At 43.5% G+C, this 27,133-nt stretch overlaps 1 protein-coding gene across 5 annotated transcripts in view; it reads left to right on the top strand.

Moving 5' to 3' along the window:
• Positions 1-27,133, top strand: part of LOC144679833 (RNA-binding Raly-like protein) — a 1,075,847-nt gene that overhangs the window by 904,975 nt on the left and 143,739 nt on the right. For all 5 annotated transcript variants that reach the window (XM_078540665.1, XM_078540664.1, XM_078540668.1 and 2 more), the window contains one exon: positions 16,370-16,533. In XM_078540665.1, coding sequence (XP_078396791.1) covers positions 16,370-16,533 — 164 coding nt within the window. The remainder of the gene's footprint in view (positions 1-16,369; positions 16,534-27,133) is intronic.

Raw genomic sequence — 27,133 nt, forward strand, 5'->3', positions numbered from 1 at the left:
GTGTTGGCCACCACTTGGATGGTCAGAGATTAGTGCGCTGTATGGCTGCCCGAAACCTCACCTTCTCTAGCCAAAGCTGCACTATTAGCTTGAAACATGGGGGAGACTGGTACAAATGATGACAATGCAAGCGGCTGTGAGCGCCTCCACTGGTGACTGCTTCATGGCCAGCTTTAGCAAGGAGATTGTACAATGTGCCCAGTCCTCTAACTGTTCTGCAGACCACTAAAATGCTCATTAATTGGCAGTCTGTGCCCAAGAGATGAAAAGCTCTGGAGCACTTGGTGACACTTTCAGGCCTCTGCATTGCTTGAGTGGGCAGATAAGCTAGAGGCCTGACTCCAGTCATATCAATGTGGCTGCGCCTGAACTGTCTCACTGCAGAGGAATGGTCACTTTATACAAGGTGTTGCTAATGTGTAGCTGCTTCCCTCGCCCACCCCCCTCCCACCCAACACGTGCTTGTGCGCTACCTTCAGCCACAGGGCAGCCTATGCCACCCCCACCCCCCCAAAAGTCACCTCAACTGCAGGGCAGTCTTTGTCCCCCGCCTCTGCCCACACAAAGTTACCTCCCACAAGGAAAAAAACAGTTCGGACCAGTACACTTATTTCCCAGTTTTTAACTGGTGTTCCATTTTAAGGTATATAATACCAGTTCAGGTCAGTATTCTTATTTCCTAGTCTTTACTGTTTTTTCATTCTGGGCTCAACCTTGAAGTCCAACGGGCCACCCTCGCAAGTGCTGTGCACTCACCTCCGAGTTCCCCTCAAAGTGGAGCCCGCCAAGTTCACGCTTTTTATGTGTCGTTGTGAAACATGTCGGCGTGCAACCATACCGCCATGGGCGGATAACCCAGCCCGGGGTGGGGGTGGGGGTGCGGTGCGATGAATCCAGCACACTGGCCTTACAATGATATGCTGATGTGTTACAATGAAGCTCCCGTTGTCCAGTGGTGGGGAACGTGGCCCGCCATTGATGGGATAAGTGGACGATCGCAAACTGGTTTGACGACACCGTGGTACCGGTTTTTAGCCTTCTCGTCATATTGTCCGCTCACGCCACTGAACACGCCCAATGCCAGCGGGCGCGGACGATTCTGCCCTTAGTGTTAGGAAATGAAGCTGGGCAAGTGGATGAAGCAGCAGTGGGTGACCATTTTGGAGTGAGTGACCATAATATGGTTAGATTTAGTATAATTATTGAAAAGAATAAAGGGTTCTAAATTGGGGAAAGACAAATTTTACAAAGCTGAGAGGTGATCCGGCAAAAGCTACAGCTACTCGAAAGGAGATCAGTGATAGACCAGTGGGAGGCATTCAAAAACGAGATTCTACGGGCACAGTGTAGATATGTCCCCACAAAGACAAAGGGTGGTACTGCCAAATCTAAAGCCCCCTGGTTATCTAGAAGCATACAGAGTAAGATAAAGCAGAGAAAAAAGCTTATGACAGTCACAAAAAATTAATATGTTACAAAGCCTAGAGGAGTATAGAAAATACAGGGTGAAGTAAAAAAAATCAGGAAAGCAAAAAGAGGATATGGAAGAATATTGGCAGGTAAAATCAAGGAAATATCCCAAAGATGTTTTATCGGTACATTAAGAGCAAGAGGATAACTAAGGAAAGGCTAGGGTCCATCAGAGATATACATGCGTTGATGTTGAAATTATGGGCAGGGTTCTCAATGATTGCTTTGTCTCTGTCTTCACTAAGGAGAGGGATAATGCAGACATTCTAGTTAATGAGAAGGAGTGTGAAATATTAAATACAACAAGCATAAAAAGAGAGAAAGTACTGATTGGCAGAAACTGACATTCTTGAAGGTGGATAAATCACCAGGGTGAGATGGATTGTATACCAGGCTTTTAAAGGAAGCCAAGGAGGAAATAGCAGATGCCTGAGGGTAATTTTTTCAATCCTCACTAGATACAGGTGAGGTACTAGAGGACTGGAGGTCTGTGAACTTTGCACCATTGTTTAAAAATGCTGCAGGGGATAGGCCAAATAATTATAGGATGGTCAGCGTGACTTCGGTGGTGGACAAATTAGAATTAATTCTGGGAGCCAGGATAAAGTGTCACTTAGAAAGGCATGGATTAATCAGGGAATATTAATAATTGAATATTTTTAAGAAATGACAAAGAGGATTGATGAAAGTAGTGCAGTGGATGCTGTCTACATGGATTTTAGTAAGGCATTTGATGAGGTCCACCATAGCAGACTGGTCAGAAAAATAAAAGCTCATGGAATATGGGTGAATGTGGTGAGTTAGATCCAAAATTGGCCCAGTGACAGGAAACAAAGGGTAGTGATCAACGGATGTTTTAGCGAATGTAAAGTGGTTTCCAGTGGCATTCCACAGGGCTTAGTGTTGGGTCCCTTGACTAGCAACAGTGGTCAAGTGATACTGCGACACAGAGAAAGATAGGGGAGAGTCCAGTGTGTGTCAGAAGGTGAAGATGGGGATTTTCAGCTCTCTGAGATAAGCAATACTACAAGGCTACTGGGAGACTGAGTTTAGGGAACGCAGTTGTTTGCTCTGCAGTTGAAGAATAGTGAGTCTAGAGTGCAGTTCTGGGTGTCTTGTGGAGAGTTATGAGTTGGGTGAGAAGCATCAACTGAATGCTCAAGAATTCACTGGAAGAAAACCATTTGCACATGTGTCAGTCCCAAGCAAGGATCCTTTGTGTCAGGCTAGTGGTAATTAGAGTCAGAGAGTCATAGAGGTCTACAGCACAGAAAAAGGCCCTTCAGCCCATGTAGTCTGCGCCAGTCAAACAAGTACCAAACTATTCTAATCCCATTTTTCAGCACTAGGCCCATAACCTTGTACGCCTTGGCATTGCAGGTGCGCATCCAAATACTTCTTAAATGTTATGAGGGTTTTTGCCTCTACCACCCTTTTAGGCATTGAGTTCCAGATTCCCACCACTCTCTGGGTGAAAAGATTCTTCCTCACATTCCCTCTAAACCTCCTGCCCTTTACCTTAAATCTATGCCCCCTGGTTATTGATCCCTCCACCAAGGTGAAAAGTTCCTTCCTGTCTATCCTATCTATGCCCCTCATAATTTTATACACCTCAATCATGTCCCCCCTCAATCTCCTCTGCTCCAGGGAAAATAACCCCAGTCTATCCAATCTCTCCCCATAACTAAACCTCTCCAGCCCAGGCAACATCCTGGTAAATCTCCTCTGCACTCTCTGTAGTGCAATCGCATCCTTCCTTTAATGCGGATTCCAGAACAATACTCTAGCTGTGGCCTAACCAGGGTTTTATACAGTTCCAGCATAACCTCCCTGCTCTTATATTCTATGCCTCGGCTAATAAAGACAAGTATCTCTCATATGCCTTCTTAACCACCTTATCTACCTGTCCCGCTACCTTAAGGGACCGGTGGACATGCACACCAAGGTCCCTCTGATCCTCGGTACTTCCCAGGGTCCTACCATTCATTGTGTATTCCCGTGCCTTGTTTGTCCTGCCCAAGTGCATCACCTCACACTTATCCAGATTAAATTCCATTTGCCACTGATCAGCCCATCTGACCAGCCCATCTGTATCCTCTTGTAGTCTAAGGCTATCCTCCTCACTGTTTACCACCCTACCAATTTTCATATCATCTGCGAACTTACTGATCAACCTCCTACATTCTACACTGGTTTATGCGCCTGTAAAGATATTGCTGGGTAAAGGAATATTGGGAAATTGAATCATCTTCTTGTGTTTGCATTGAGATCTTTCCAAGCTTTTTGTCTGGTGTAATATAGTTTGTTTTTCTTGTTTTAATAAATATTTTATTCTTTGTGTTAAAAGTTCACCAGCAGGCTCCTATGAATTTATCCAGTAACTTACCTCCATGGTTTCTAAAAAGAAATAAAAGTTAGGATCTATCAAGCCAGTTTCACTCTGGGATCTGACTTGTCCAGTATTAACATCAGCTGGGATCATAACAATGTGTTCAGGATCAGTGATTCCTTCAAGTAGTATAAGCAGCCATTCACATCGAAGCATTCTCACAGGTAGAAAACCAGAAAATAATACAAAAGCAATTCTGGAAATCTGAAATAAAAACTGAAAATGCTGGAAATACTCAATGGGTCAAGCAACATCTGTGAAAAGAGAAATAGAGGTAGCATTTCAGGTCGATGACCTTTCACTTATTATCCCTCATTTTATAAATTGTAAAGAGAGCAAAATAAGGATTAGGACATATACATTAGAAGCTGAAATATTGTAAGCAAATATTAAAAAGCTGTGAAATTTTATTCATATTCAAAATGTTTGGCATTACACAATTATATAATCAGTTTTTTTCACAACTAGAGAAGTTGTTTGGGAGTAGCTATGAGTTAGTACGCCAGTGAAAACCCAGTTAACCCTCATTAACAAGGAATAACTTCCTCGGGGGTGGGGTGGTGTTTAATGGTGATATTACAGTATGAAAGGGGAAGTTCATGTCAGTTCATTGATTTCTAGAAGATTGCAGCCTGTGGGAATTTCAATAGCGCACCCTGTGGAGGAGCAAGGAATCACCGACAGCCGCTGCCAGGTTTCCGCATTTAACTGCAGATTTGGATGCAAGAAGTTGCTGCCAATTTTACAGGGTAATGCGGACACTGACACTTTCTCCGTCAATACAACCAGAAAATCTGGGCCATGCGGAGTAAGTTTGCAACTCGGTAGCGTGAGCGGATAATATGGCGAGAAGGCCGAAAATTGGTTTCATGATGTCGTGAAACCAGTTTGCAATCGTCCACTCCCCCTGTCATTTGCAGGCCATCGGACATCTGGAACCTTATTGTAATACATCTGGATATTATTATAAGGCCAGCCCACCGGACTCATTCTCACATGCTGGATCATCTGCCCACACACACCGACGTGTTTCACAACTGCACATAAGTAACGTGCACCTGGTGAGCTGCACTTCACTTGGGACTTCGAGGTTTGTTTGCCCATCTTGCTTCGGGCACACTTGCATGCCAGACTTCACAGACAGCACCACATCACTTTTAGGGGGGCTCACAGGCAGGTCTCTACCTACCAGACCAGACATAAGGTGGGCAGACATAAGGTGGGGGTAACTTTGTGCAGCTGCAGAGCTAGGACTTGCTAGGGGAAGGGGAAGAAGTGGCCTCAGGCAAGGGAAGAGGCTGTACTGAGGAAGGGGTGTATCCCAGGGTTTGTGTGGAGGCACAAGTTGATCTGTGCAAGTCACCTCAAGATGGTGAAGGCTGAGGAAGCAGTCTCTAGAGCAGATGAGGCCAGATGGAGATGTAAGGGTGTGTGTGAGAGAGTGAGTGGCGATGTCCCTTGAGTGGCAGTGAGTGAGATGCCAGTGAATGTGTGATGGTCTTGAATGTTTGAGTTTAGAGTGATGAGATACCCTGGTGGCACGGATGAGATCATTCATCCTATATCTGCATTGGATGGCCAACCTCTTGTGTGTAGCAATGGCACTGATCACCACTGCCATTGCCTACCAAGCTGGAATGATAGTGTAACTGCCTCTCCTGTGGCCAGAGTGGGGGTAGAGGACATCACGGCGGGCCTCCACAACATCCTAAAGGCACTCGAGGGACACATAACTTCACGTGGGGGGTTTCAGTCTTCTTGTCTTTCAGGGCCATGTCTTATTTGCAGCAGTCCTGGGCTGGAAGCACTGAGAGGTGTGCGTGAGCTGTACTTTAAGTGTGGTACCTGGCATGATGAAGCAGTGAGGTGACGGCATGGTGGGTGAATCGGAGCCTGCCCACCATGATAAAGGCGTGTTTCCCGGGAATGCATAGTTAATGTGGCGGATTTGGGATGATATGGCGTGAGAAGCTGCCATTGCGGCCGATGGGTAAAAGGTCATTTTACCCGTCCACTACTACACTTTGTGCAAATCTGGGATGATTCTGCCTATGAATTTTTTTCTGCCTAAACCTCTTTCATTTTGCTCTCCTACTTCAAAACCTCCTCAAAACTTAGCTTTTTGGCTATGTCTTCAGTTGTCTTCCTGATTTATATCCATTGTCTATTATTCTCCTTGCAAGGCCCATGTGCCATTTGGTTAAGTGAAAAGCGCAGGTTGTTTACATTTGTATGATATGTGCATAATTGTCATCTCTCCAGAAAATAGAACATATTATTTTTCAGTAAAATTCTCTCATCTTGATATCATGTGCCATTATGATTTTCCTTCCATATGTTTGCTTACATTACTGTCATTTTTCACATGATGCCTTCAGAAGTCATTGGTTTCATGGATTTTCACCAAGTTAGTCTGATCTGAATTGGGAATTTTCAAATGCTAAACAAATTAGAAGGGCCGGCTTAGATTGGTGGTTGCAAAAGAATATTAAAGTGCTAGTGTTTATGATTGATCATACTATTTGAACCCATGGATTTTCTTGCAAAAAATTCCAAGAAAATTATTAGTCTCAACTTATGGTATCTAAATATCCTTTCTGAAAAGTTATATTCCATCCTCAATTAACAATTTCGATTCAAGTTCATTTTAGAAGCTATTTAAATAACACTTATTTTTACCTATTTGTCCACTACTGACATTGGTGTTGCTGGTATCCATGCAAAATGTTTTGTTTTATCTTGAAAAAAACAGCTTGTGTATGAACAAATAGGTTCCACGACAGTGAAAATATTTTTTACTCTGCAGTTTCTAAGGCACCCACCTGGTTGACACTGAACGCTTAATGATTTGCTGCATTATCTATTTTCTTTCCTTGTCACACAACATCAATTAATTACATTCAGTGCAACAAACTGAACACAATCTCTATTATGTTATGCTAATGTCTCATCCAGTTTGTGAAAATATTTTTGTAAGTAGGATAATTAGGCAAGTATGAAAACTACCAGGCTGATTCTTAATCACAGGACTTGTCAAAATATATACCCTGTGGCATATCTTTCAATTCAAGATTATTTTTAAGTCATATGTGTTTTTAATGATTGATTCATTTTGGATTCTTGGAACTAAAAGCCTGGTCAGAATGTTCATTTCAAAACTCTGTAATAACAGAGAAATCTGTCAGCATGAATTAATAAGGTGTAGCCGAAGGCAACCTGATAATACCAATATCTGCTATCCTACAATGTCCATTTTTATTTTGATTTACATGTTATTATTTTGAATATCTATCATCAATTTTAGAACAAATAATGCCAGACTGTTTTATCAGCCTGTAACACATATGGAGGTATAGCATGATAAACTGGGAGGATAAAGCTTGATTGGCTTACAAAGTCACTTGACATCTGGAAATATATTATAGCCATCAGCATTACCACATTTTGATTTTATTCCTTACAATCAATACAATATTTCCAATAATTTACATTTTCCAAGTTTTCTAACTATAGGTTCACAGTCTGTCTCCCATTCACATCAACATGTGCTGAGCTTTTCCTTCTGACATTTTATGGCACGAGTGTTGGCATTGAAAATGTCTAATTTATTATTGACAAATCCACAAAACTGAAACAAATACTTTATTTTTTTCATTTTTTCCTCACCAGTACAGATAGCTAATAAATAGATTTGCAATGATTCTGGTACCTTGTATCTTGCCCAATTGATCATTTCTAATAAGTGAGCTCAGAGAATTCGTGTCCACGGGCTGTTTGACCATGAGACAGTTTTGCAGCTAAACCCTGATCCTTCCTGACCTTAACTGGCATTCACATACATGGGCCTGAATTTCCATGCAGATGGAGAGGTCCTCCATTTGTGCGAAAATGGCTCCAGAGACTTGACTCTGGGAGTCTCAAGCCCTCCAAACCTAGCTCCCACCAGTTTTGCGGACCACTGGGGGAGATGGGGGGGCACGTGGGAGTGTCGATCTTTGGACATCCGTGGTTCACGAAGGCTGCTGCATATGTTAAAGTGCAGCTGCCTTCAGTCTGATCTGATTTTTGTAAGGAGAGAGTGGAGAATACAACCTGTGCACATTAGGCATGGTAGGAGAAGGTCTAAACTTACTGAAGTTCTTTGAAGAGGTAGGGTACCTTTTTGAACATGGTCCAGGGATACCTTTTTGGAGGGATCAGATGCCCTTCGAGATTGCTAAAATTAGACATGAATGTGCATAAAAAGTGGAAAGGCTCATTGGAACTGCCGAGTTCAGTGGTACTATCAAGAGTGCTGTCAAAGGGAGCTGGCAAGGTATTTAAATATTTGAAAAAGCTGTCTACAGTGTTGGAAAAAATCAGTGCTTGCTATTTCACTCTGTCTATTGCTATAAGCCTGAGGGATACCATAACAGTATTAGTGCTGCACAATTGATTTCACAACCTATCATTATCACAGTGGGGTACTTGTCAGTTCACAGTTTAACAGCTCCAAGAACTTATAAAGGCTTTAAAGTAGGGCAATGAATCTAAACGTTTGTTCTCACAACGGATTAAAGGTTAAATGTAGTGATTTTTTTATCAACTAGTTTTTTAAAGTAGCTAATTCATCAAAAAACACTTAAGAATTTCATTTGATCTCAGCATGGGTTATGTGCTCTATCCATGGTGGATAATGGGTGAGTTGACATGGAGGGTGTAAGGGCAAAGGGTGGCAGGTGGAATTCATGGGCTGGCATGAGTGGGCTGTAAGTTGGCATAGGGGCTATAAAAGGCCATGGGGGTGAGTGCAGGGGCATAGCTTGGCATGGAGAGTATTAGGGCCATGAGGAGTGGGTGGGAGGCATGAGAAGGCCTGGGTTGGCATGGATGAGACATGGGAAGGGTGTGGGGATGAGTAAGTGTGAGGGATGAGTGTTGGAGGCTGTTTTTTGTTTCATTATTGTTTTCACAGCTGGAACAAGTTCTGGAGCACTGAGGCAGGCCTTTCATCCTGCCTGGCAGCCACTGCCGCTGCCTGTAAACTCTTTCTAGGGCAGCGGGCCCGACTCCCAAAAACCCGCCTCCCCTTCCAACCCCGACCTCCACCCCCTAAACCAAAATGAAAAATCCTAACTTCTGTGGCACCTTTTTTAGGAGTCGTGTTAACATAGCCAGGAATTCTCCCCACTGTGCACCTAACGCAGGCTTGAAAATTCAGTCTATGGGTCAGTATTCAGGAGTGGAAGCAGTAGATGGTATCTCATTCTTCTTAGTAAGGGGTGGGAGCACTAAGGTCTTGCCCATCTCACAGCTAACTCAGTGGAGATCAGGGATCAAACCTGTACCTCCTTAAATTGTATAACTTTGTGTGGTATCACAAGGTATATTTACCTACTAATTGAGTGAGCCCAGAAATTCATCATTTGGTGGTAACTGTCATGTGTGACATGAAAAATGTCGGGCCAAATCTTCTCGTCTCCGGATTGTCGAAGACTGGGCATACGACCGAAGATGCACATCAGGATCGTGTAGAGGTCCTAACATGCAAACCTGCATGGGAATTGCCTGGGAAGTTTAAAGTTCCAATGGACAATTGGTAGTTGGCTGTGGTGGAAGTGATTGGGGGCTCAGTTTGAGTGTTATCCAGGTATTAGATCAGGTTTTAATCTGTCTGACATTTCCTGGGCAACTACCCAGGTAAGTTGCGTGGACCAGGACTCTAAATCACTGACTTTATCTCAGAGTTGGAGACATTCACAGAAGGTCCTGGGAGCAAGGGAGTTGCCTGGGAAGTTTGAACTTCCGATTAAACCCTAACCCACACTCCACCAACCCCCCAACTAGACTCGACTATTCCCTCTAACCCGATCTGGCTACTCCCTGACCATCTGACCACCCTGACTAACCCCATCAACCACAGTACCCACACACCCCCCCCACACACCAGGAGCAGACAGGACTACCCACCTGATTACCCACTCAACCACCCAACTACCTCACCCACCTCGTCCACCTACCAACTCATGCACCTACCAGCCTCATCCACTCACCCATCTAATTTACCTAACCACCTCACTCACTCACCTACCCATTCTCTCATTCACCCATTCACTCATCCATTCACTAATATTCATTAAAAGACTGCACCTTTGAACTTTCCAGAATGCGGCAGCTAATGCTGTAAAAAAGGACGTGTCCTCTCTTTTCCCAACTCTACTCCGCTCTGATGGAGCTCCCAGAGAGACACTGCACATTTCTTTGTCAACTGGGATCAGAAGATCCCAGAAGAAAGGCGTAGCAGCATTGGGTTGGGAGAATCGTCGTGAACAGGTGGCAATGTGCCATGGCATTGCCAATGCCCACAATGAGCTGGAAAATGAACTCTGAAGTGGAAAAGTCTTCACCTTAGCACGGATATAAAAAAAATGGACGTTAGAAGGTTTAGAAGCACAGTAACACGTACAAATGATTTAATCACTGGATTGCTTGAAAAAAAAGCTTTTTACTGGCAAGAACGCTCAGTTCATTATCACTACTTTCTACCCTTAGATTTGTTTCACTTGTCTATGAGAGCTCTGCAATTAGGACTAATGGGAAAAATGGAAGACAATCTATTCAGCACTCATTTTTTTATTCATTCATGATATGTGAGCGTTACTGGCAATGCCAGCACTTTGTTGCTCATCTCTAATTGCCCTTGAGATTTCCTTCCCTAAAAGACATTAATGAGCTTGATGGGTTTTTGCAACAAGCCAGTAGTTGTGTGGTCACCTTTGCTGATACTAGATTTTATACTTTTATTTAATTCACCGAATTTAAATTCCCTATGTGTCACGGTGGGATTTAAGCTCATGGGGAGAACTTTCTGTGATCGGCATGCACGCGAAAGAGCGCAGAAATCTCCCTGAGGCATGGGACTGCCTCAGGGAGGTAAAGTTGAATTTCAAAGTGCAGAATAAAAAAAGTTAAAAATCATTTACACATGTCCCCTCATGTGACAGTGTCACATGAGCTGGGACATGTTTATCAAGTGTTCAATAAATATTTATTAAAAAAATAAACCCTTCATGAAGCCCCATCCCGCCTGTGGATGAGGTTTCATGAAAAATGCAAAGGCTGCCTGGGCTCTTCACCTGCCCGCCAACCTTAAGGTTGGATGGGCAGCCCTGACAAATTGTTCAATCATTTTATTAATGGCCTTAACAGGCATTTGACAACTCGGCAGGTGCACAGCCAACTCCAATGCATGCCCACCGAACGAAAGATTGGAATAACACGCGGGGCCTGTCCCCGCACGCCGAACAGAAAAATGCTGGCCCATGATAATTAGAGCAGGCCTCTGGATTACTTGTCAAATAACAACCACAATGCTTCTGTGTCCCATAACATGATGGTATTCCTCACCATCATGTCCTGCTGACTCTGCCACGAACACATTCAATTCTGATCAGGGTCATGGATAAATCTCCGTTTACCCCCAGCCCCACCCCCACACACCACATTCTCCAAGAGAATGTGGTACATTTTGTTTCTTTCAACCATTTTATTTGCTGCATTTTGCAGTGTCTTGGAGTCTTTGGTAATCTTGATTGAATTAATTTTATCTTTTTTTAAAATAAATCATAATTCATTTGGGATTCAAGTTCCAGGGGATCTAGTCAAATTTAGAATTGTGCACACTTATTCCAGTTGCTACCCCTGTCTCATGTCAACCAGTTTTACATCTCTCAGGGAATTTATGACACACTCCCTTGGGAAATTTTAAATTCTTGGATAAAAATGATTAATTCCTGTTAGTTTACAGTACTTTTAGTTAACTTTGCAACTAACAGCTTTTTAATTAAAAGAAGCAAAGTGGCTTTTAGATTTTTAACACATCAATTAGCCAATAACTTCCCCAAAACTCACTTCAGCCTACAGAGGCACTTTGCCCCCACCAATTAAGTTTCAAATACAAAGCTCGCCTGACAATAAATGACATTTTTATCCCAGCCTTTGCTAAAAATGTGGCCAACTGCTATTAATCACCAACACAGTTCAATATCTGATGTCCCTCTGATTATAATGCCGATAGTCACAATATGAAAGTCAAGCCAAAGCTCTGGCAGAATATGTAATTGTTGTTATAAATCTTCAGAGGGAAAAAGGGCATTAAACAAGTTTATTCATTCAGGGATAGCATGAATAATGCAGTCTTATCAGCTCCTCCTCCAGACATCTCACCAGTATAAATCTCATCTGGAATTTGATCAAATGGAGCTTTTCAAACCAGTACCTTGTATTTGTTTCAAGACAATTTTCTACAAAGGTCATTCAGATAGTTGTCAAAGTAGGAATGCATTTTTAACTAGCAGACCAAGTTTTAATGAACATGACAGCTATGAAAATGTGGAAGAATAATATTTCCATAGCCTTTATCAGATGCTTTTTTGAGTAACATTAGAATATGTGACCCAAGTGACAGAATTGTTATTTTGCCACCTATTTCTGAAGGTACAGCGGCATAGGGTAATGCTTTGACTTTCTGCTGCTGCCAGGGAGCCTCACCCAGCACCAACAGGCAAGTGAAGTGCACACACTATGGATGATTTACTGTACGTTGAATGAATGGAAGATTTCTGTACTTAGCATACCTGTTATAGCAAGCCAGTTACCCCTCATTGTCCTTATTTTCTGGATTTTTCTTTTTTTCTCCTGTAGTCAGCTGTTTTTGCAGGGGTTACACTTCTGCGTGAACCTATAGCCTCCTGCTAGTTTGCCTGACTGGCCATTGTTCATATGTGATAAGAGGGTACGTTTTCACCTTCAACTGTCCAAGCATTATTCCAGCACGCTGGATTGCCCATATTACATGAAACCCACCTGATTTCCATTCCATTGATATAAAGAACACGTGATCCAACGCACCAAATTACTGCCAAATTGGTGAGGATGAAAATGCATCCCAGTGAGTGTTGGCAACGTTTGCAATCACGGATGGGAGTGAATGGGCTGGCACAGAGAATCCTGATCCTCTCCTCAGTCAATGTATATACACATGCAGCAATGCTTTCTACTCCAGCTCATGAATGTAGCCCTCATTATACAATAATCTTCATGTTGATTCTCTGCCTTTAGCAATGTGAATTCAACACAAATATCAAGATCCAATATAGTTCCGCAACTGCCACTGAAACTCTTGTAAGTTGATGGCTTAGCATTAAAATATCCCTGTGATGGCTGAACTCATTGACAAAGGGAACAGGATACTCATAAAACCAAAGTACAATGTCAGGATTAACGGAATTTATATTTTCCTGCATTTCTTTTTTTCATTCTTTCATGGGTTATGGGTGTCGCTGGCTAGGCCAGCATTGCAGTAGGCTGGCAAATTTGCATTTGAAATGGGTTTAAGATTTGTTCAAAAGATTGACATAGCTGAGAGTTCAAGAGGCTGAATGTTCCCAGTTGGGTCACGATCCTGTTATCAGCCTCAATTCTAGTTTGGAAACCTGGAAGTGGCTGTGGCAGGACTCGTGAGCTTCCTGGAGATGGCCAATTATAAACCACCTCCAGAAGCCCCATGCAATTAAGGACAGCAGATAGACCAGGGAAGCAGGAGGCCTGATCAGAGAGCCTGCTGCAATGTCTGACCAGCAGCCCCACCGGGACAGGTGGGTGCTCCTGAGGCATGCAAGAGACCACAAAGGCACTCCAAAATAAAGGTGCTTTCTTCAGCATTCCAAAAAAGTAACGCACATGCATGGCCACAGCTGTCGGGCTATCATTGTGGAGGAGGAATCTCTCCCCTGTTTGGCAGGCAGCTGCGGCTACAGCTGTCACATCCCAGGAGGACCATGTGCTGGGGTGATAGAGAGGAGATGTCAATACCAACCCAACCTCCCCCTCCTCCCACCCCTCCCCCACCACCTCCCAACTTCCTGATCCCAACCTCAGTGAATGGCCTGTCCACTGACAGGAAGATACCATCCCCGCTAGCACCTTTCCCAAAATTGGCCTATTGATGTGCTTAATTGGCAATTTGCAGCTGCTAAGCAGGTAGCTGCTGACGTATTGACCCCGCCTCCTGCAAGGACGCTTGGAGGGAGGAACTTGTCACGTAGCCAATCTAACGTGCTCTGCCCAACTTTGCTCCCAGATTCGTCTCCTAACCCACCTCCATAGGACCAGGAAAATTCAGCCCAAGAACAGGGACTTAAATAGATATCAGCCAAGATTTAGCCACTGACCTAGGATGACTCAGTGATCTTTACATTTTTTAATTGTATAATTCATTTCTTACTCTGCCTTCAATGCTCCATGCTAAAAAAAAATCAATACAGAGAAACAAATGTTTAGGTTGGTTCTTATTCTTTGGTACCATTTGCTCCTGATTACCTTGAGATCTTATAAATGGCATTGCAGTCATTTTTTTTAGCAATGCATCAATTCTGAAAATTGCTAAATATTCTTAATACCAATTTTCCCTCTGTCAGGGTGGAAGTGCAGGAGCGGGCATGGGCAGGCGCACCTCCAATCGGCGCCCACAACTGGGGGCGCCTCCATTTTACACAGGCAGGCCAATTAAGGCCTGCCCAGCGTGACGTCCACCAGGAAGCGCTATGCGCTCCCTGTGCGGACGGGGGGTGATTCCCTCAGCCACGAGTGCACTGTTCCGTGCATACGCGTGAAAGAACTCACAGATCTCCTTGAGGCTAAGTGCTGCTTCAGGGAGATTGGCTCAGAATTAAGGTAAATGTTTAAAAAATTTCCCTGACATGTTCCCTCATGTGACACTGTCACATGAGTTGGGACTTGTCCATCACTTTAACTCAAACCTTTATTAAAAATGTAAAAACCCTCATAAAACCTCATCCTGCCTGTGGATGAGGTTTTATGCATTTTCTGAAGCCCGCCAGCCCTGTCAATTACCTAAATTGTTTTATTAATGGCCTCAATTGGCCGTTGACAGGTTGGCGGGCACACAGCTGATTCAACTGCGCCCCTGCTGACCTGAAAATGGAAATGACGCGGGGTGACGTGGGAGTTCTGCCCGACATCATTCCGCGTCATTTTACGCATCGGCGAGTGGGCCCCGCCCCCTCGCTCGCTGGCCTAAAGATCCTGCCCAATATTTGGGAAACTATACCATGTTGTCACTAAGATTTTAGTGAGGTAAATGATGAATGTGTGTAATTATTGTATTATGTTCAGTTCAACTGTGAAACGTGTAAAAGCATGGAGCAGTTGGGCCTGTTTCTGTGCTGCACTTGATATACAATTATATATATGTATATGTATATATATAGTACATATATTACATATATATATATATAACTAATTTTAATGTTTTGTCTGGAATTGTACATAAGGACAAAGAAATGTACAGCACTGGAAAACACCAATCAGTCTCCCTGACGAGACAATACCATATTCCACTAAACTCTCATGGTCCAGAAATTGGTCCACACAACACTCGGGTACTATAGAGACTATTATCTCCCGATATGGTGGGCAAGGTGCATTTGCGCATTTCCAGCATGAAGGGCATTACGCACCATATTGGGTTAGGACAAACAACAGGCATCCATTAACCACTCCTGAACGCAGGCATTTTGACCCTTTTCAAAGGGAAATAAGGGACCCCACATCTCTTTGAAGTCCCCTTGTCAAGATTGCTAAAGGCAAAAATAATGTCAGGCCTTCATTATCAATTTTTTTGTTCTTTTTCCCACCCATCAGTTGGCAAAATTAGCAGGCTGGCCAGCTGCTGGCCAGGAAAGCCTGTAGTGGAAGGTGACAGCCGGGAACTGTTGCAGGACAGTCCCTGGCTCTCCATTTCGCTGTTAGTTTTCCAGGTCCTAGGAGGATCAAATTTAAATCACCGGTTCCCAACTTTGGGAGTCTGATTTAAATATCATAATGAGATGCAACACACAAACAGAAGCCCCACTGTAAAAATGGAGACAGGTAACGTGAGGGGCGAATTGAGGTTATGCAATTTTTAATGTGTAAGTTTAAAGTGGGAATTAAATGACATCTGTTTGCCATGTCTAAATATCCCCTGCCCACTAACCCTGCCTCTTCTGAAGTCTACTCTTTGCCTTAACTCCCTATGTGTAAGTACACAGGAGATAGAACAGTAATTTGTATAAAACTGCTATTCTTTGGCTGGATTTCATTTATTTTCCCTTTTGTGAAATTCAACCATATGACAGAACAACAGATGGCATCACTCATATGACAAACTCCTGACTACATCACAGTCACAATCAAAATGAGGCTGTGGCCAGAACAGAACTGAAAACTCACCATATGTTTTTGTCATCCATGTTAGCTGACAATCTCAAATCTCAGAGTATAAAACCGAGAAGATACGAAGCCCCTGAAGTGTGTTCATTCATTAAGTGGCTTGGAGTAGCTGAAGTCATTTATTGGAGTTATTTTAGTGTCTCGTAAACTGGAGTAGAGGTGTCAACTTTGTCAATTAAATATAGAAATAAAGCCACTGTTACATCTTGTATTCTAAAAGTAAATGTTTTTTTTCAGGATGTTTGATTACCACGGCCGTGTTCCACCACCACCTCGTGCTGTTATACCAATAAAACGCCCACGTGTCACAATACCTGTCACACGTAGAGGAAAGGGTGGTTTTCCTATGAAAGGAGGTCCACGGTCTACAATCACAGGCACAGCTTCTGCAGGACCAAAATGTAAGCATCTGCTAATTGAACATGCTCAGCTAATCACTATTTTTGGAAAGTCCTCAGCTATACATCAGCATAAAAGCTATCTCAGCAATAGATGTCACCTCTGCCTCTTTATGCTTGTAAAATCTTTGTTGAAAATTTTAAGATAATGGAAAAATTCTAAAAATATTCATAATGGTTCACACTGCAATTTTTGGACGTGAGGTAATTTGGAACGCGTGTCAAACTGGCATTTATTCAGGTTTTTAATAGGCAAAAGGGAATGTCATTGTATAACAATCAGCATGTTCATCACATCTGTGAAAAGCATTGCCTAGGGCTAGGATGAAAGTGCAATGTTATGAAATGGATGCTGTTTCAGAATGGTCTGTGTCTGTTACACTGGGGTCTAAATCCATTAGCACACCAAACCAGGTACAGCCCCAATGATGTACCAGAACGAACAGACCCAAAGAAGCAAAATGAATTCACCCTTGCACTTTATAACCATAATTTAGTGCTCTGCAGGTGCCTGTCAAGTTCCCGACCGCAGCTCGTCTGTCTGGGTCTGACTAATTTTGGCTGGCACTGAGGTTCACAATTAAGTGCAGGGGGATGGTGACAGGGTAGGAGGCAAAGAATCACAAAGGGACTGCACGTGGCCAGGCCATATTTTGGATGATAGTGGCTAGTCATGAGCTTGTATCCATGGATACAGTAGCAACTGGCCTGTTGGTCACTGAGATTTCTGGGAGCATAAAGGCGTCATTATCATGAATCTCCAACATGTTGATGAGATACTCAGACTTTACCTGGGAAAGTCCCTCAGTATTCAGTTGGAGAATCCTTGTTCCAGGAATGATCCAGCATGTTGTTTGTCCCTGAGGAGGAGCTTTATGGTTTCTTGAGTTGTTGCTCTGTTGACCAATGTTCTGCCATCAGTTTGATAGCATTAGTCATGATTTTTCACTTATTAGAGGCCTCCCTAAAATCATCCTACAAAACTTAGGATCACAAAAATGAATACCTCCTCTCAAAATGCTTCAAGGAGAGACTTGATAATAAGACAAAGAGGGGAATTTTAATGCCCAAGACGGGTAAGTTTGAGTTGGGTAGGATATTAAAATGTTAAAAATCTGAAACAGCAACACACTCACCTCAAACCTACCCACTCCAGATTTTGATGGAGGCTAAATAAGGGATCAGTTACCAATCCTCACCCAAGAGGTGACTTGGTTGTTGGAACCTTTAAAGGAAGCTGTGTCTCCAATTTAACAGTGTTTCTATTTTTAATGACAGTTGTTTGGGCCTCAGGAAACCTGACAGGTAAAAGGAGGCAAGAAGGGCTGCTTTCATTTAGAAAGTGCCTTTACAGCACTGCTGTCAGCCAGGAAAAGCAGGGGGTTATTCTGCAAACCTAACAAATTAATCTGTAAGCAGCTGGTCATCTCTGTGATCTCTCACCAACCCACTCTGCGTATCAATGACTCTCCCCCAAGCACCAACATTCCCTCCAATTTTACTCCAGCCTTCACATCTTTTCCTTCAATTTCACCCAAATCTCCCATCTCTCCCTCTGACTCCCCATCTGTCTCTCTAAACTTCCCATCTCTCCCTCTGACCTCCCCATCATTCCCTCTGACCTTCCCATCTCTCCCACTAACTCGCCATCTCTCCCACTGACTTCCCATCTCTCCCTCTGAACTCCCATCTCTCCCACTGGCTCCCACCTGTCCATCTGACCCCACCCCATCTCCCCCATCTGAATTTCCCACCTCATCCTCTGACCTCCCCATTGCTCCCCCTGACCTTCTCATCATTCCCTCTGACTCCCAATCTCTCCCTTTGACCTCCAGTCTCTCCCGTTGACTCCCCATCTCTCCCTCTGACTCCCCATCTGTCTCTCTAAACTTCCCATCTCTCCCTCTGACCTCCCCATCATTCCCTCTGAACTCCCATCTCTCCCACTGGCTCCCACCTGTCCATCTGACCCCCCCCATCTCTCCCATCTGAATTTCCCACCTCATCCCCTGACCTCCCCATTGCTCTCCCTGACCTTCTCATCGTTCCCTCTGACTCCCCATCTCTCCCTTTGACCTCCAATCTCTCCCGTTGACTCCCCATCTCTCCCTGCATGTGACCTCCCCATCTCTCCCTCCGACTCCCCATCTGCCTCAGACCACCCCTTCTCTCCTTCTGAGCTTTCCACCTCTCCCTCTATCCTCCCCATCTCTCCCTCTACCCACCCATCTATCTCTCTGAACTTCCCATCTCTCCCTCTGACCACCCCACCTCTCCCTCTGACTCACCATCGTTCCCTCTGACCTCCCCATCTCTCCCACTGACTCCCCATCTCTCCCTCTGACTCTCCATCTCTCCCTCTGATATTCTCATCTCTCCCTCTGGCCTCACCATCTCTCCCCCTGACTTCCCCATCTCTCCCCCTGACTTCCCCATCTCTCCCCCTGGCTTTCTCATCTCTCCCGCTGACCTCCCCACCTCACCCTCTGACCTCCCAGCCTCTCCCACTGACCTCCCTGCCTCTCCCTCTGACCTCCCCGCCTCTCCCTCTGACCTCCCCGCCTCTCCCGCTGACCTCCCTGCCTCTCCCTCTGACCTCCCCGCCTCGCCCTCTGACCTTGCCATCTGTCCCTCTGATTTTTTTCTTTGAAGCCCATCGATTTTTCTCCAACCACCCTCCAATCTTTCCATGAAACCCCCATCTCCTCCAGGAATCCGTTAAAAAAACATGTGCACCCTGAAGTTAAATCTCCACGTCATTGGGGAAATCCCAGCCATAGCTCCTCCCCATCTTCTTGGAAATCCAGCCACAATATACATCGGGTCTATGGTTTCGATCTTTAGCTGCCTAATTAAACTTCAAAGTTTATCTAGAAACTTTATTCTAAAATAGATACTTTTTTTTTCTAAAGTGGAAGCCTGCAAAAGCACTTTGCTCACAAAGTCATGGATGTATTTTACACGCGGAAGGGAGAGACAGCAAGTCTTCAGTTTCTCAAGCCAGATTTAGTGGTTAACAACCAGATATATTTGAACCTGTGACCACAGAGGTGGCTATTGTACTGGGGAATGATGGAGTGAGAAATTGTTGGGGAGCAACTGAGGATGAGGTGTTTTAATGCTGATGCAGAATTAATTACCACTTTGCAGCAGAAGCAGAAATCAGTCAACATTTCAAGAGGTGCTGGAACACTGACATATAGCTAGTTTGTGACTTTAATCTCTGTGATTCAACATAAGGAAAGAAACAAAAGTAAACAGAATGTTGGAGTTGAGCTGTCACGTTGTAGGAATTTGGAATCCATTGTTGCTAATTATGTTTTTGAAATGGTGGCAGGATACACCAATTTTATTTCCTACCCAAATTCCAGTTTAGAAGCATACTTATTTTTCTCCTTTTCAATATTGTCGCCTTCTGCTTCATAACACAGGTGCAAAAAAGGGAGTGGGATGGGAAGGAGATCATTCTCAGGCATCTCCATCAGTGTTTCATTATAAGCAATCAAGCAGGCAGAGGATGGTTGGTTTACGGTAAATGGAAATTGCTAGTTACACACACTTGCTCTATAACATACTGTAATGAGATGCATCAATTACTGTTATTGGTGAGCAAAAGTCTTCATAATAGCTTTAATTTACAAAATTGGTGTCATCCTTTGCCTCAAGTGTACAATCAGTACACAGAGAATGTTAAATATAAAACTTAATTGAAATTCATGAATCTCCCCAAGAACGATTTGAAAGAATTTTAATAAGGGTGGTTCTCTATAAATAGAACAATCAGAAATCAAAACACAATTTCTTCAGTTGAAGTCTAATGCAATGAAGCCTGAAGTTAGCATGCTTACCAGAATTCAGTTTATTTCTATGCTGTTGGGCTGCATCCACTTCATTGTAGTGATGCTGAAAGATAATGGCTGTTCTGCCTGTTGGTCCTTAAGTGCCCAAGAAAAATGGAAATCTTGATTTCCACTCATCTGGTAAGAGGCCATGCACAAATATCCTACCTGTTTCCCTGTGCTGGGGAAGTTCCTGAGTTAGCTGCCCTTCTTGCTGTATGCAGTCCTCTGCAGGACTCATGAAAGTTGCACATCCGGACCTTAAGGCCCAAACCTTCACTAGGGAAATCCCACATGGGGAATAATTACCTAACCCAAAAAGCTCACATGCTGCATTTACAGCAAAAGATGTAAAGCAAAGGAGTGTTTTGGGCTGTCATCATCCCTCCTTTCCAATGCCCGTCTGCTATTCCAACCGGCAGTTCAGGGTGGGCATCCTAATGTGCCCAGCCCTGAAATTTGGGCTGGCGTCTGTGGCTATTGTGTGTGAACAGAGGTTCTGGTCTGCTGCACTGGGATTGCTAGAGCAGACTCCCATGGGTTTTGAGGCCACTGTTTCTTTAACACTGGCATCAGTTTATACATTCATTCACAATTGCCTATTTTTCTACAAGGTCGTGATGTAAAACATTATGAAAACTATGCAAGAATATGTGTGAAGACCTGTTGCAAGTGTCTATTTTTTCCCTTTGTAAATTCACTAAACAAAAATAATTAAAATGACTGCTGATCACTTTTTAAAGCTTTGTGACTAAAGGCACAGTTGCAGGTGCCTATTTAATTCAAATTGACTAGTGCCCATGCATCTGTTTCCAGCATTTGTACTGATAAAACCAGCTCCCCTGTCTGGGTGACAGGACTTAGGCCCCGATTTTTGTAGGCGCAAATGTCAGGATAAAGGTAAAGGCAAAATACTGCGGATGCTGGAAATCTGAAACAAAAACAAAAAATGCTGGAAAAACTCAGCAGGTCTGACAGCATCTGTGGAGAGAAAGACAGAGTTAACATTTCAAGTCCACATGACTCTTCTTCAGACCTAAGGGAAGTAGAAATGTGGTGAAATATATACTGTTTAAGGGGGGGGTGAAGCTGGATAGAAGGCCAGCGATAGGTGAAGGCAAAGGAGAGATTGCAAAAGATGTCATAAACAAAAGGTCAAAAGGTTGTTAATAGTGGTGGTACTGGCTAAAGGAGGTGCTAATGGTGACATTAAGAGTGGAAAGCAGAATGAGCCAGCGACAGATGGCCCTAGTGGGGCTGGGGTGGGTGGGAGGAGACGGTGGTAGAAAAAAAATCGAAAATAGGCTAAAAGCTAGGGATAAAACAATGAATAAAAATGGAAATAACTTTTAAAAATAATAATAATGAAAATAAGTGGAAAAAATAAATAAAAATTTAAAAATAAAAATGATTATAGAAAAAAGGGGGATAAAAAAGGGGTGGGGATTGAGGAGAGAGTTCATGGTCTGAAGTTGTTGAGCTCAATGTTAAGTCCGGAAGGCTGTAAAGTGTCTAATCGGAAGATGAGGTGTTGTTCCTCCAATTTGCTTTGAGCTTCACTGGAACATTGCACCAGGCCAAGGACGGACATGTGGGCATGAGAGCAGGGTGGTGTTGAAATGGCAAGTGACTGGAAGGTCTGGGTCATGCTTGTGGACAGACCAAAGGTGTTCTGCAAAGCAGTCACCCAACTCAGCCCACTCCCCCTGCCCGCACAGGGAGTGCTCAGCGCTTCCGGGTGCGCGTCATGCTGGGCGGGCCTTAATTGGCCCGCCCACGTCAAATGGCGCCGCCCAGCCGATCGCAGGTGGCAATCGTCTGCACGCCTGCCCACCCGTGCCCGCTCCCGTCCAACCCCCCTGACGGGGAGAAAATTTTCCCCCATATATTTCACTACATTTCTACTCCCCTTTAGCTCTGAAGAAAAGTCATATGGACTGGAAACGTTAACTCTGTCTTTCTCTCCACATATCCTGTCAGACCTGCTGAGTTTTTCCAACATTTTTTGTTTTTGTGTCAGGATAAAGGGGTTGGTTTAAGTAGTGTAAACGTGGGCACCAGTGCATTGGCAGCAGTCTCTCATAACTCAAACTATGTGAAAGGAACTTCTGTACATATTGAATGTTTTGCATTGTTTGCAGGTATTATATTAAATTAGCAATCTGGCTTCTAACACCAGTACAATAGGTACTACAGCAGCTGTAGCCTGATTTGTGGATTTGTGATTCAGAACTAACTGTGCCCTTAGCCAAGCTGTTCCAGTACAGCTACAACCCTGGCATCTACCCCACAATCAGAAAAATTTCCCAGTTGTGTCCTATCCACAAAAAGCAGGACAAACCTAATCTGGCAAATTACTGTCCCATCAATCAATCAAGTGATGGATAATGTCATCGACAGTGCTATCAAGCAGTACTTGCTAGTGATAACCTGCTCACCGATCCTCAGTCTGGGTTCTGCCAGGGCCACCCAGAACCAGACCCCATTACAGCATTTGTCCAATTTGGACCAAAGAGCTGAATTCCAGAAGTGAATTAGGTGAGAGTGACTGCCCTTGACAACAAGGTTGCATTGTGTGGCATCAAGGAGCCCTAGCAAAACTGGAGCCAATTGAAATCAGGGAGTAAACTCACCGCTGGTTGGGAGTCATACCTTAAACAAAGGAAAATGATTGTTGGATGTCAATCATCTCACCCCCAGGATATTGCTGGAGGAGCTCCTCGGGGCTGGGTCTTTGATCTAACCATTTTCAGCTGCTTCATCAACTACCTTCAATCCAACATAAGGTCTGAAGTGGGGATGTTCACGACTGATAGCACATTGTTCAGTACCATTTGCAGCTCCTCATTTGCAGCAAGACCTGGATAATATCCATGGGCTGATAAGTGGCAAGTAACATTCATGCCACACAAGTGCCAGGAAAAGTCTATTTCCTACAAGAGAGAGTGTGACCAACTCCCCTTGACATTCAACAACATTGCTATAGTTGAACCCTCCCACTATCAACACCCTGGAGGTTACCATTGACCAGAAACTAAACTGGACAAGCCATATAAATAGTATGCCTACAAAAGCAGAGGCTGGGAACCCTGCAGCAATTAACTCACCTCCTGATTCACTAAAGCTGTTCCACCATCTACAAGGCACAAGCCAGTAGAATGATTAAATGGCCTCCACCTGTTCTGACGAGTGCAGCTCCAACAACACTCAAGAAGCTAAACACCATTCAAGACAATGCAGCCTGATTGTTTGGCACCCCATCCACCACCTTAAACATTCACTCTCTCCACTACCAGTATACAGTAGCAGCAGTGTGTACCATCTACAAGATGCATTGCAACTCGCCAAGGCTCCTTCAACAGCACCTTCCAAATTCCACTCTACCACCAGACATATGGGAACACCATCGCCTGCAAATTCCCCCACAAGCTACACACCATCCCGACTTGGAAATATATTGCCATCCCTTCACTATCACTGGGTCAGATTCCTGGAACTCCCTCTCTAGCAGCACTGCAGTAGTCCAAGAAGGCAGATCACGACCACCACCACCTTCTCAAGGGGAAATTATTGATGGGCAATAAGTGATGGCCTTGCCAGTGACACTCACGTCCCAAGGACAAATTTTTAAAAATCTCCATGCAATGAATATTGTGGGCTGCCCCCCTGCCCCCATCATCACAATCATCTCAGCATCACATGTAGCAAGCTGACCATTACATTTGGTGAAATCTCAACCTCAGAGGAGCTGATGTTTATGTATAGAGGCAATAGTGATTGAAACCAAAATTGGCTATTTAACTGTTGTTAAATTGCATTAAAAGATACATGGAAAAAGGTGAAATGAAGGAGAATCCAAGTTCTGTGTTTTTAATTAAATAAAGGGGACTTGCTAGTAAGGTGTTGAATTTAATTCAAAGAAGTCAGGGAGGTAACTGGCAGACAGACTTGTGTTAGGAAAATTGGAAATGAAAAACTAAAAGGCTATGGGTCAGCTTACTACATGTGGCAATTAGATGGTTGCGATTCAGGGAGATATTACATTCATTGCATCGAATCAGAGATGCTGCAGTACTTATTCTACTGGCAGGAATATGGGACCAAGTTGATATTTCTTTCAGAGAACTGGCATAGGCATCATGGGCCAAATTACCTCCCTGTGTGCTGTAAAAAAAACCTGTGCTTTAAATTGTGAAAGATCCATGGCTGACACTAGTCAATTCTGACAGCATATTCTGTTTAACTCTGTGCAGTATAAAATGTGATAATCTAAGAAAATGTCGGTTGAAATCATTATTATAACAATGATATTTCAATTTGAATTATTGTGATGGGAAAAGAGATGTTTTAACCCTTAGGCTGTGACTTCAGCCTCAAATGGAATTTCAGCTGCTTTTGGCCATTTTCAATATTTTCAAATTGCACGTTATAATGTTAACAGATACTAATATTGAAGAATAAAATTACCAAAATGTCAGGATAAATTTTATGATGGAAATATTAATACAATAACAAAATAATGAACAATATATCTTTTTCTGTTTGCCTTCTCTCCCCTTTTCCCAAGTTTCTCACATGCCCAACCCTCTTGTACCCTTATTATGGCAAGTTCACCTTTGGCTTATTTTTTTAAATATTCAATGTTCCAGATATTTTTTCTTATTTTGTAAGCTTCAAAGTACTTGCCTTTTTTTCTGTTTCTCTTGATTCATAGTTTATATTTTGGAGATGGTCTGCTATTGATAATATTGGCCTTTTAACAGCAGAAAATCAATTCCACAGGTTATTTTATTCACCAATCAGATGTCAGAACTTTAAAGCTTGCTATAGTTATATCTTGGATACAGTCAAATGTCAAAGTAGGAAAGATGCTGCTGCAACTAAGTATGCTTGGGCAAGGTAACATGGGCACAGCACTGCAGGGGTTAAATCTCTAGCTTATTCATTCAGATAGAATATCCTATGGCATTCAATTGACTGTAAGGCCTCTGCCTTCTGGAAATACATTCCAAGTGTCAGTCAGGCTTTGAATGAAGAGCAATTTTCTGACATCAGTGCTAAATTTGCCTTTCACCATTTTAAATTGCTGATCTAAAGCTACATTTATACTTAAGCATCATTGAGTCACTGAGATAGAAATTGAAACCATTACAGAGACAAATGATATAGAAGTAATTTTTTAAAAACTATTAGCTGAAGTACTCCTGATCTTGAAGGGTGGTAGGAAATTCGTCGTAGTCCCCACCCAACACCTGATTAAATTATACAACTAACAGACGGTTGAATTAACTGCATCTATTGTGTCGCCGTGACAAATGTCATAAAACTAACCAAAAGTTTCAGTTGTATAGTGGGCACCAAACTTATCAATATTTATAAAACAAAAACAGAATTACCTGGAAAAACTCAGCAGGTCTGGCAGCATCGGCGGAGAAGAAAGGAGTTGACGTTTCGAGTCCTCATGACCCTTCAACAGAACTGAGCAATATCAGGAGAAGGGTGAAATATAAGCTGGTTTAAGGTAGGGGTGGGGGAGGGGGGGTAGAAGTTGGGTGTGGTGGTGGTTGTAGGGACAAGCAAGTTGCTTGTCCCTACAACCACCCCAGCCCCACCACCCCCCAAACTTCTCTCCCCCCACCCCCCCCACCCTACCTTAAACCGTCTTATATTTCACCCTTCTCCTGATATTGCTCAGTTCTGTTGAAGGGTCATGAGGACTCGAAATGTCAACTCCTTTCTTCTCCGCCGATGCCGATGCTGCCAGACCTGCTGAGTTTTTCCAGGTAATTCTGTTTTTGTTTTGGATTTCCAGCATCCGCAGTAATTTTTTGTTTTATCAATATTTATTGTCAATTGTGATCAATTGTGATTGCTTGCCATTTTGGACTCAGTGACCCTATGTCAATCTGGCTCCTTCTTGAAATGAGCATTCAACCAACTAAAATGTTTAATCAGGGTTTTTAGCCTGTTTTAATACCTTTTTCATGAAATTTCTCTGTGCCAACACCTGTTTCACTAATTTGTAAGTGGATGAGCAGAAATTTCCTCCAATTAAATATTGGGAAGACTGAAGCCATTGTCTTCCCTCCCCGCCACAAACTCTGTTTCCTAGCCACATTCTCCATCCCTCTCGCTGATAGCTGTCTGAGGCTGAACCAGACTGTTCACAACCTTGGTGTCGTATTTGGCCCCAAGATAGGCTTCCATCCACATATCCACACCATCATTAAGACTGCCAATTTCCACTTCTGTAACTTCACCCACCTTTGCCCCTGCCTCAGCTGATCTGTGCTGAACACCTCTAGACTTGACTATTTCCAAGCACTCATGGCCACCCTTCCATCTTCCAACCTCCATGAACTTGAGCTCACCAGATTCTGCTGCCTGTACTCTAATTCTCACCAAATCCCTTTTACTCGCCCCTGTGCTCACTAGCCAGACTGTCCCCAGTCTGGAAATATCTCAATCTTAAAATTCTCATCCTTGTTTCCACATTAGTCCATAACCTCCGGCCTCTCGATCTTTGTGTCCGCCTCTGGCCCTACAATCCTCCAATGTCTCTGCACTGCTCTATTTCTGGCCTCTTGTGTCCCTATTTTTATTGCTTCACTATTGGCGTCCATGACTTCAGGCCCGAAACTCTGGAATTCTCTCCCTAACCCCTCTATCTGACTACCTTTCTCTGCTCCTTTAAGACACTGCTTAAAATCTGCTTAAATTCAAGCTTTTGGTCATTGGCCGTGTGCCCAACAGGTCAATGTGAT

This window comes from Cetorhinus maximus, chromosome 4, assembly GCF_964194155.1.
Source record: "Cetorhinus maximus chromosome 4, sCetMax3.hap1.1, whole genome shotgun sequence".
In the NCBI taxonomy this organism is placed as follows: Eukaryota; Metazoa; Chordata; class Chondrichthyes; order Lamniformes; family Cetorhinidae; genus Cetorhinus; species Cetorhinus maximus.